Source organism: Rhincodon typus, chromosome 6 (genome assembly GCF_021869965.1).
Source record: "Rhincodon typus isolate 14 chromosome 6, sRhiTyp1.1, whole genome shotgun sequence".
Taxonomy (NCBI): domain Eukaryota; kingdom Metazoa; phylum Chordata; class Chondrichthyes; order Orectolobiformes; family Rhincodontidae; genus Rhincodon; species Rhincodon typus.
Window position 1 is genome coordinate 106,881,398 of NC_063337.1, and position 12,068 is coordinate 106,893,465.

Below are 12,068 nucleotides of genomic sequence, written 5' to 3' on the forward strand. Positions count from 1 at the left end.
GCTTGGCCTGCTGTGTTCATCCAGCTCTACACCATGTTATCTCAGAACCTCTAACACTCTTGTTTATATCTGTCAGCCAGGGCTCTCAGATTGGACCAGGGAACTCATATTCTATGAGAACTGCAGATGCTGTAAATCAGGAACAAAAACAGAAGTTGTTTTTCTGAGGAAGGGACACCGGACCGGAAACGTTAACTCTGATTTTTTTCTTCACAGATGCTGCAAGATTTGCTGAGCTTTTCCAGCAACTTCTGTTTTTGTTCATATTCCAGGAGGTCCACCTGGGTGACCGCATTACAATCACTACAGGGAGAACACTAAATCAAAATATAGAAATAACTTCTTAACATTTTTAGTCAACCTGTGATGACACATGTCTGGGGCAGATGGGATTTGAATGCAGAATTTACAGCCCAGAGGTAAGGACAATACCACTGCACCAAAACAGCCCTTTTAGGGGCCAGTTTTTTTTCCCCTTTATTCATTCATGGGGTGTGGGTGCTGCTGGCTAGGTCAGCATTTGTTGTTAATCCCTAATTGCCCAGAGGGCAGTGGAGATCAACTACATTGCTGTAGGTCTGGAGTTAAGGAGAGCAGATCTCCAGCCCTAAAGGAGACGAGTAGATCAGATGAGTTTTTGTGACATTTTATGGTACTGTTGTGGTCACCATCACAGAGGCAATACTCACATTCTAGGTTTATCCATTGTATTTAAAGCAGCTGCTATGGTCAGATTTGAACCAACATCAAAAGAGCATTTTCCTGCACCTCTGGATTACTAGTCCAGCGACATTACCACTGCACCACTATTCCCACCCACCCCTCAACAACGTCCTCCTCCTCACACACCGCACCCCGCCCCCCCAACCCCAGATGACGTAACAGTTGTATCATCTACTTGGTACATCTATCTGAAGACGAATGCAATTGCTTCAGTCTCATGTTTTGCACTGATATGCTGGGCTCCCCATCACTGAGACCAAGGATAGCCTCCACTCCTCTTGTTCAATTGTCATCACCATTCACATGTGAATGTGGCAGGACTTCATGGATCAGATCTGTTGGTTGTAGGATCATTCAGTCAGGTCTACTGCATTCTGATTTGACTTGCAAGAAGCCCCGTGTTGTAGCTTCACCAAGCTGATACCTCATTTTTTAGGGATGCTTGGTGCTGTCCCAAACAGGTTGTCTTGTGCTCTTCATTGAACCTGAGTTGATATCCTAGTTTGATGGTCATGGTAGAAGACATGACATGCCGTGAGGTTACAGGCTGTGGCAGAATACAATTCTGCTGCTGCTGATGGCTCACAGTGGTTCATGAATGTCTAGTTTCTAGCTGCTGGATCTGTTCAAAGTCTGTCCCACTTAATGTGGTGATAGTTTTACACACCATGATGAACAGTATCTTTGGTTTGAAGATGGGATTTCATCTCCACAATCAGCAATGGTCCCTCCGACTGATACTGATGTGGGTAAACACATTTGTGACAGGTAGATTGGTGAGAATGAGGTCAAACTGATCTTTCTTTCTTGTTGGTTTGCTCACTAGCTGTCACAGATCCAGTCTGGCACCCTGTCCTTTCAGACTCAGCCAGCTCAGTCAATAGTGCAGTAGTGACACTATTGAACCACTTTGTGATTGACAATGAAGTCCCCCACCCAGGGCAGATTCTGTACCATTGCCACCCTCAGTGCTTTTCAACATGTAGGGGTACTGATTCATTAGCCGAGGGGACTGAAGGAGGTGAGGGGATCTGCTAATCAGTAGCAGGATTCCTTCCCTACATTTGACCTAGTAATGTGAAATTAAGAGTCAGCCTCTTTGCTCTAGGCCTGGAGTCATATTTGGGCCAGACCAGGTAAGAATGGCAAATTTCCTTCCATAAGGACTTTAGTGAACTAGATGTTAATAATAATCAACAATGGTTACATGGTCACCTTTCAGCTAACATTATAATTCCAGATTTTTATTGAATTCAATAAGGCCATGGCTGGATTCGATCCCATGTTCTTAGAGCATTAGCTGTGGGTTACTAGTCCAGTGACAACCTGTCACCTGTGTAATCTGACTTCATAATTTATTCCTTTAAACCAAAGTATTGTTCAGTGAATCTGTGTGCAGACCCCAAATGTGTCTGACCAAGGATTTGAACAACTTTACTATTTCTTGTTTATTTCTGTATTGCAATGCACTTGTGATAAATTCAATCATATCTGTAGCTGCTTTGATTATTGTTCATCACAGTGTGCCAGCTATTAGGGATAGGGACACAACAGCACCTAAACCCTTTTGTTCGTTTACAGTTCCTAATCTCTCACTATTAGCAAAATATTGCAATTAGTCTTTCGCAGATTGAAAGAAGTTGACCCCAACCTTTGCTATGTTGAACTCTATCTGTTACGATTTTGCCCACTGACTTCATCTGACTGATGTCCCTTTGTAGTTTCCTACTCTAATTCACACAACTTACTATACCTGCTAAAATTCTGTGATCTGCAGACTTAATCCCTTCTACCAAGTCAATAATATTTCATGAAAATCTGAGCACTCATCATAACCACCAAATCAGAGAATATTTCATTTTTGAGAGATATGTGGAACAATCTTTGTTCTAATTCTACTCAGATTCTTTTCCTCACCTCTTTCTCTGGTTCAATAGTTATTAAATTGGTGCCATTTCAAGCTTTTGCCACAAACAGGAGAATTTCTGCAAGTTTCCTTCTGATTTCCCACCTTTCCCCGGTCTTCTTTTCTCTGTTTTGACTTTTACTTTCACTGACTCCTTTCTCTCCACTTCTAGCAATCAGTGTCTTCAATAATCTCATTGATATCAGTAACTACCTGACTATACTTCCGCACAGAGATAGTAGGAACTGCAGATGCTGGAGAATCTGAGATAACAAGGTGTAGAGCTGGATGAATACAGCAGGCCAAGCAGCATCAGAGGAGCAGGAAAGCTGACGTTTCAGGCCTAGACCCTTCTTCAGAAATGGGGGAGGGGAAGGGGGTTCTGAAATAAATAGGGAGAGAGGGTGAGGCGGATACAAGATGGATAAAGGAGAAGATAGGTGGAAAGGAGACAGACAGATCAAAGGGGCGGGGATGGAGCCTGTAAAGGTGAGTGTAGGTGGGGAGTTAGGGAGGGGATAGGTCAGTCCAGGGAGGATGGACAGGGCGGGATGAGGCTAGAAGATAGGAGATGGGGTTGGGACTTGAGGTGGGAGGAGGGGATAGGTGGGAGGAAGGACAGGTTAGGGAGGCGGGGACAAGCTGGGCTGGTTTTGAGATGCTGTTGGGGGAGGGCAGATTTTGAAGCTTGTGAAGTCCACATTGATACCATTGGGCTGCAGGGTTCTCAAGCGAAATATGAGGTGCTGTTCCTGCAACCTTCGGGTGGCATCGTTGTAGCAGTGCAGGAGGCCCAGAATGGACATGTCATCTGAGGAATAGGAGGGGGAGTTGAAATGGTTCACGACTGGGAGGTGCAGTTGTTTAGTGCAAACCGAGCGTAGGTGTTCCGCAAAGCGGTCCCCAAGCCTCCGCTTGGTTTCCCTGATGTAGAGGAGGCCACAACGGGAACAGTGGATACAGTATACCACATTAGCAGAAGTGCAGGCGAACATCTGCTTGATGTGGAAGGTCTTCTTGGGGTCTGGAATGGGGGGGCAGTGTAGGGGCAGTTGTAGCACTTCCTGCGGTTGCAGGGAAAAGTGCCGGGTGTGGTGGGGCTGGAGGAGAGTGTGGAGCGGACAAGGGAGTCATGGAGGGAGTGGTTCCTCCGGAAAGCAGATAAGGATGGGGAGTGAAAAATGTCTTTGGTGGTGGGGTCGGATTGCAGATGGCAGAAGAGTTGGAGGATGATGTGTTGGATCCACAGGTTGGTGGGGTGGTACATAAGGACGAGGAGGATTCTGTTTTTGTTGTTATTGCGGGGATGGAGTGTGAGGGATGAGTTGCGGGAAATGTGGGAGACGCGGTCGAGGGCGTTCTCGACCACTGAGGAGGGGAAGTTGCGGTCCTTGAAAAACGAGGACATCTGAGATGTTCGGGAGTGGAATGCCTCATCATGGGAGCAGATGCAGCCGAGGCGAAGAAACTGGGAATAGGGGTTGGCATTTTTGCAGGAAGGTGGGTGGGAGGAGGTGTATTCTAGGTAGCTGTGGGAGTCGGTGGGCTTGAAATGGATATCAGTTTCCAGGTGTTTGCCAAAGATGGAAACGGAAAGGTCCAGGAAAGAGAGAGAGGTATCAGAGATGGTCCAGGTGAACTTAAGGTTGGAGTGGAAGGTGTTGGTGAAGTGCATGAACTGTTTGAGCTCTTCGTGGGAGCACGAGGCGGCGCTGATACATTCATCGATATAACGGAGGAAGAGGTGGGGTTTAGGGCCAGTGTAGCTACGGAAGAGGGATTGTTCCATGTCACCTACAAAGAGGCAGGCATAATTGGGCCCATGCGGGTAACTGCCTCACACCCCGTTTGCTGCAAGGAAATTATTTTCCCAGTTTCTTCATTACATGTCACATGAGAATGTTACCTTCCATTTGGATTTCAAAGTGGCTTTCTATTTCCTCAGCTGAGAATTCTTCTTCATTGTGGATGACAGGTTTGAGGGTCCTGTCTGTTCCATGCCCCACATTTCTGCTCTCATCCCTCAGCTTTCACTCTCAGAATCGCAGTGGGGTTTCCTTCATCCTTGCATTACACCCCAGCTGCCTTCACTTTCAATCTCCATTTCTGCCACCTCCAGAAAGTACCACAAAATTCATCATCCACTATTCTTTCACAATCAGAAGGGGTCATTCTTGCCCTAATACCCATGTCACTCCTCAATCACCCTCAATGCCAATTCTACATCCCATTGCATTTCATTCTGGAAGCACAGGCAGTGCAACACTCTTTCTTTAACCTCCTTCCTGACATTTTCAAGTTAAAAGTGATTTACTTGTATTTCTTTCATTTTGGTATACTGCATTTGCTGTTCAGAATGTTTATAATGTTGAGACTAAGCACAGATTCGGTGATCACTTTGTGGAACAACTCCATTCATTCCACAAGCATGACCTTAAGCCTGTCATTTTAAGTTGTTAGTCCCAGTTGGAATGATCTCTCTCCTCAGCAACCGTGTCAAATATCTCCCCGTTTTTGCTCTTTCTTAGTCTCTAGACCCCAGTCAATTTACCCTATGTATGCACCGGCTTAAAATCCGTTACATATATAGTTTTTTTCCATTAAAAGACTTTCTAATGTTAACATGATTTCTCTGTTTACAGATGCTGGCCAACTTACTGTGCATTTTTTGATTTTATTTAATGTTTTATTCAGTCCTATTCTCTGCCTTCTACATCACAACCAATTATCAAGCCTTATCAAGCCACAAGTTCAATTCCATTCACCCTTAATTTTGCTGATAACATTTGTGGATAACTTCATCAAATCTCATATGAAGTATAGAGACAAAATCTGCAGCTGTATCTTTATCCATAATGTCAGTGAACACCCCAAAAAGTTAATAGATTAATCATATTTGATCTACTGGGTATAAATCCAAGCACTGTCGAAATAACTAAAACAAGCACATAAATCACAAAGGAATGAAGGCAAAACTTCAAAACCCACATTAAAGTAATGGTGCATTAAATTAAAAAATATTAGTATTTTAGATTTATTTACTGGACAGAAAGAGGGACAGTCAGTTCCCTTCCACTAAATAAAGCTAGTTTTTGATTGGCCAGATAAACCAATGTGCAGACAATACCAGACACAATATCTGTGAAACATTATTATCTTTGTACTTGTAAGCACTCAGTGTGTGGTATCAGTGAAAGAATGTAAATGTTCAAAATAGTCTGCACTTGATAAGCCAACATCTGCTTTCTTTTCATAAAATATAAACGGCACCTTCTTCAGTGTTTTGAGCGGCATTTATTGTTTGGGCTGGATCAAAAGCACTTGGAAATGGACTAATCTGGATGTTCTGTAAAACAAAATTAATTTACAACATCTGTAAGTTATGACAGAAACTAAAGTAACAGTAATTCTATCAAATTACCAGCAATTTTGTTCATTAAGATTGCCTTTCACAAGTCTTTCAAGTAGTTAATGTTGATGAGCTACTACAGAATTTAAAAAATGTGACCACAACAGCCATAATTAATGTACCTTTAATGCTATGGAGATTATGTGACTTCTCATATTATAGCCAATTCAGTTTTGATCTGATTGTTTTAAATACATTACTGATGTGGTTTTGTATTGCATTGTGAACATTATAAAGGGCATCAGAAGATGTAACTGTATGTGCAACAGGAAATTTAAAAGAACAAAATAATTCCACCAATAGTTTAACGGCTCTGTGAATCCACTTTGGATTCCAAAATTATTTAAGTTACGCATCTCTCTATGTGTAGATTATTTATGTCTCCTAGGTTGGCAGATTCTCGTTTCGTTCCTCTGTATTGCAAATCATGAAATGGCTTTAGAGATGCAGAAACTGCTGTTGTGGAGTTGAAGTTTGGCAGCAAGTGTGGAAGTGGTCAAGTGGTACTTGGGCATTATAGGTTGGCATTTCTTGCGTGATTACACAGCTGCCAGCACTTTGCAAATGCATACACAAGAAAACAGTGAATTTTGTAGCAGGGTTGGGCAGGAGGTCAGGGCAAGCGTCCTGTAATATTTACAGGATAGCCAGACAGGCAATAATTCCCCTTAAGTCTGAAGATTCACCTGAACTGTCAGTGTGAACACTTACAGCTAAAGATTCTGGCCTTTCCACCTTTAGCCAGCCAGACTTCTGCTCTTGGCCAGACTCCTTGCCTTCTGTCCATTGAACTGTAGTCATCTCTCTGGTCATCTTCCATGTAACTTAGACCACTGCCATCTCAATGGATGAATGCTCCCCGAAAAGGACAAAGCAGTGGCTACTCATTCCAAAGTTTAGGAATATGGCTACTTCCCCTGGTGATGCCACTTACATGCAATAATTAATCTGAAATCATGTGTTTCTCATAGAGAACTTAATTACAAAGTGGAACCAAATTCTGATGAACTGGCGTATTGATGAGCATGTATGACACTGATGCTTCCCATTGGAAAGCTCAGTGCACCTCGACAGGTCAGAAAACCTCACTGCAAAGTTTCATCCTGCCATTGGGATTGTTTTTTGGCCCTTTGCCCAATACAAATCTCCTTGCTTCCTCCTCCAGACAGCAGGATGAGATTCCATCTGTGGTGGTGGTATGGGCTTCACATCTTGGTCGCACTTTGATTTCTTACCGTTCTCCTCTAGCACCTCCTTCCAGCACCTCACCCTGTTCAACCTCTCATTTAATATTCTTATTTTCTGCTGTCCTCCAATTCCCAGCTTGAGTTTCTTCCCAAGATGCCCTTCCTGTTTTCCTTGACCTCTGTCTTGTCTGAGTTCTTATCCCTTGTGATTTCAATTTCCTTCACATATTATCTTGTCCTTCCTCCTCTAAATTCATTACACTTCAATAAAGAAAAAATGCTGTGGATGCTGGAAATCTGAAGCAAACATACAGAATGCTGCAAAAATGCAGCACATCTGGCAACATCTGTGGAGAGACAAATCAAAGAACAGTCATAGCAGACTCAAAACGTTAGCTCTATTTCTCATTTCATGGATGCTGCCAGACCTGCTGAGTTTCTCCAGCATTCTCTGTGTTTGTTTCAGTACATTTCAGTCCTCCCAAATAATTATTTCCACCTTAATTTATGGTCACACCTATGACATTGTCATTTCCAATGAACTCTCTAATCCCATCTACATTTTACTCTCTTGAATTCCAGTCACTCCCTGGCACAGCACCCATCTATACACGTTCACTTCTGCCCGAGGATTACAAACTTCAGCATTTCATACAATCTCTACTGTGTGGGAAAAGGTCATTCGGCCCATCAAGTCACCACTGACCAATTGAACAGCCTCCCACCCTATCCCTTTAACCCTGCATTTCCAACAGTGAACCCACCTAGCCTGCACACTTTTGGACTGATCTGAGCTGACCATTAGGAGATCTGACAAGACCACATCAGGTTCTATCAGCCTCAATCCTCCATCAAAACTGACTTGAGGTTTAATAAACTAAGCTTCTAAAGGAAGCCTCAAAATTTAATTTGATGAACTAAAACTCATATTTATACTTAATTAGTATTGCTGGCATGAAATGGTTCTTTCAATTTATTAACTTTATTTGGTTAACATTCTATCCAATACTAAATTCTGTTATTTCCATCATTGCCAACTCTTATTAATGCATTTATTTGATGCAGCTCTCCCTTTTTTAGTCAAAGTAGCATTAAATTCATTCATTTTATGGGACTGCATAGTGATAAAGTTATTGGACTCATCCCAAGAAGTCAGTTAATGTTCTGGAGACAGGAGTTAAAATCCCATGAAGGCAGCAGGGGGATATTAATTTTGAAAACGTTGTTGGAGGGAATCCTAAGGGACAGGATTTACATGTATTTGGAAAGGCAAGGACTGATTAGGAATAGTCAACATGGCTTTGTGCGTGGGAAGTCATGTCTCACTAACTTGGTTGAAATTTTGAAGAAGTAACAAAGAGGACTGATGAGGCCACAGCAGTGCATGTGATCTATATGGACTTCAGTAAGGTCTACGACAAAGTTCCTAATGGGAGACTGGTTAGCAAGGTTAGATCACACGAAATACAGGGAGAACTAGCCATTTGGATACAGGAATGGCTCGAAGATAGAAGACAGAGGGTGATGCTGGAAGGTTGGTTTTCAGACTGGAGGCCTGTGACCAGTGGTGTGCCACAAGGATCGGTGCTGGGTCTACAGTTTTTCATCATTTATATAAATGATTTGGAAGTGGACATATGGGGTATGGTTAGCAAGTTTGCAGACAACACCAAAATTGGAGGTGTAGTGAACAGCGAAGAAGGTTACGTCAGAGTACAATGGGAACTGGATCAAATGGTTCAATGGGCTGAGAAAAGCCAGATGGAGTTTAATCTAGATAAATGTGACGTGCTGCGTTTTGGAAAGGCAAATCAGAGCAGGGCTTATACACTTAATGGTAGGGTCCTGGGTAGTGTTGCTGAACAAAGAGGCCTTGGAGTGCAGGTTGAAAGTGGAGTTGCAGGTAGACAGGACAGTGAAGAAGGTGTTTGGTATGTGTGCCTTTATTGGTCAGTGCATTGAGTTTAGGAGTTGGGAGGGTCATGTTGCGGCTGTACAGGACATTGGTTAGGCCACTGTGTGCAATTCTGGTCACCCGGCTATAGGAAGTATGTTGTGAAACTTTAAAGGGTTCAGAAAAGATTTACAAGGATGTTGCTAAGGTTGGAGGGTTTAAGCTAAAGGGAGAGGCTGAATGTACCTCAAGGATCTGTTTTGGGGCCACTGCTGTTTGTCATTTTTATAAATGACCTGGATGAGGGCGTAGAAGGATGGGTTAGTAAATTTGCGGATGACACCAAAGTCGGTGGAGTTGTGGATAGTGCGGAAGGATGTTGCAGGTTACAGAGGGACATAGATAAGCTGCAGAGCTGGGCTGAGAGGTGGCAAATGGAGTTTAATGCGGAAAAGAGTGAGGTGATTCACTTTGGAAGGAGTAACAAGAATACAGAGTACTGGGCTAATGGTAAGATTCTTGGCAGTGTGGATGAGCAGAAAGATCTCGGTGTCCATGTGCATAGATCACTGAAAGTTGCCACCCAGGTTGATAGCGTTGTTAAGAAGGCGTACAGTATGTTAGGTTTTATTGGTAGAGGGATTGAGTTTCGGAGCCATGAGGTCATGTTGCAGCTGTACAAAACTCTGGTGCGGCCGCACTTGGAGTATTGTGTACAGTTCTGGTCACCGCATTATAGGAAGGATGTGGAAGCATTGGAAAGGGTGCAGAGGAGATTTACCAGGATGTTGCCTGGTATGGAGGGAAGGTCTTATGAGGAAAGGCTGAGGGTTTTGAGGCTGTTTTCATTAGAGAGAAGAAGGTTAAGAGGTGACTTGATAGAGACATACAAGATGATCAGAGGATTAGATAAGGTGGACAGTGGGAGCCTTTTCCCTCGGATGGTGATGGCTAGCACGAGGGGACATAGCTTTAAATTGAGGGGTGATAGATATAGGACAGATGTCAGAGGTAGGTTCTTTACTCAGAGAGTAGTAAGGGCGTGGAATGCCCTGCCTGCACTTTAAGGGCATTTAAATGGTCATTGGATAAACATATGGATGATAATGGAATAGTTTAGGTTAGATGGGCTTCAGATTGGTTTCACAGGTCGGCGCAACATCGGGGGCCGAAGGGCCTGTACTGCGCTGTAATGTTCTATGTTCTATGTTCTATGAATAGGCTGAGGCTAATTTCCCTGGAGCATCAAAGGCTGAGGGGTTACCTTATCGAAGTTTATAAAATCATGGGGGGCATGGATAGGGTAAATTCCCTGGAGTGAAGGGTCAAAAACTAGAGGGCATAAGCTTAAGGTGGGGGGGAAAGATTTAAAAGGGACATAAGGGGCAACCTTTTCGTGCAGAGGGTGGTGCGTGTGTGGAATGAGCTGCCAGAGGGAGTGGTGGAGGCTGGTACAATTACAACATTTAAAAGGCATCTGGATGGGTATATGAATTGGAAGGGTTTAGAGGGATATGGGCAAAATGCTGGTAAATGGGACTTGATTTATTTAGGATATCTGGTTGGCATGAATGCATTGGATTGAAGGGTCTGTTTCCATGCTGTACAACTCTACGATTCTAAAACTAATCCATTGAATGAAATGCTCATCTCATTAATAAAGATCATGCAACAACCAGATTGTGATAAAATCCATCCAGTTCATTAATGTCCTTTGGGATAGGAAATCTTCTGTCTTTAGCTGGTCTACTCAACATGTTACTCTAGAAGCACAGCAATGTGGTTGACACTTAACTCCCCATTGAAATGACCTGCTAAGCCATTTAGTTAATTAAAAAAAACCTCTGGTGGAAACATTGAAAGAGAATGAAAGCAGACAGCGTACACACTATTAACTGGAGTAAACAATCAAAACAACAAAGGCAGACCCTACGAGGGCCACCACACAAATACCCGGGGACATATAACATCAATTACAGAATGAAAACTGTACAGAAAGAGGCCATTTGACCCATCGGGTTGACTCGGTCTCTGCCAGAGCCGTTCAATTAGTCCCATCTCAATATTGAACATACCAAACTACTGAGCCTCCACAGTCCCCTGGGACAGAAAGTTCCAAAGATTCACTGCCCTCTGAGTGAAAAAATTTCCCCTCATCTCAGTTTTAAGTGACCTGACCCTTATTCGGAGAACTGTGTCTCCCAGTTCTAGACCCTTGGCCATCCTGCATCTTCCCTGCTCATGTCTGTAAGAATTTTGTATCAAACACAAAGAATGCCGGAGAAACTCAGCAGGTCTGGTAGCATCTTGGATAAAGAAACAGTGTTAACGTTTTGACTCTAGCGTAACTCTTCTTCAGAACAGAATTTTGTGTGTTTGAATAAGATCACCTCTCATTCTTCTAAAACCTAGAGAATACAGGTCCAGTTTATTAACTGTTTCTCAAAGAACTCTCGATTCCAAGGAATAGTTTGATGAACCTTTATTGCATAACTTCTGTGACAAGCATGTCTTTCCTTACGAATGGTGACCAAAATGGCGTACGATTTATTTAGTGTGGTCTCATGAAGGCTCTATTTAAATGCATTAAGACATCTTTACTGCTATGCTCCAATCCTCTTGTTATGAAGACCAACATATTGTTTTATCCTCTTATAAGCTTGCTGTAACTTACATGCTAAATTCCAGCGACTCAAGAAAAAGCCTAGCCAAATTCCTTTGAAAGGAATAAAAACAAAAGTTGCTGGAAAAGCTCAGCAGGTCTGGCAGCATCTGTGAAGAAAAAAGTCAGAGTTAATGTTTCGGGTCCTGTTCTGAGGAAGGGTCACCGGACCCAAAACGTTAACTCTGATGTTTTCCTTCACAGATGCTGCCAGACCTGCTGAGCTTTACCAGCAACTTCTGTTTTTGTTCTTGATTTACTGCATCCACAGTTCTTTAGTGTTTTTA

The 12,068-nt window shown here is 43.0% G+C and overlaps 1 protein-coding gene across 4 annotated transcripts in view; it reads right to left on the reverse strand.

Annotated features, from left to right (window-relative positions):
- Positions 1-5,806: 5,806 nt before the first annotated feature.
- cep126 (centrosomal protein 126) overlaps positions 5,807-12,068 on the reverse strand; it is a 333,901-nt gene continuing 327,639 nt past the window's right edge. For 3 of the 4 annotated variants that reach the window (XM_048597775.1, XM_048597773.1, XM_048597772.1), the window contains one exon: positions 5,807-5,975. In XM_048597775.1, coding sequence (XP_048453732.1) covers positions 5,880-5,975 — 96 coding nt within the window. In that variant the 3' untranslated portion in view covers positions 5,807-5,879. The remainder of the gene's footprint in view (positions 5,976-12,068) is intronic. The other variant, XR_007262252.1, reaches the window with a different exon arrangement.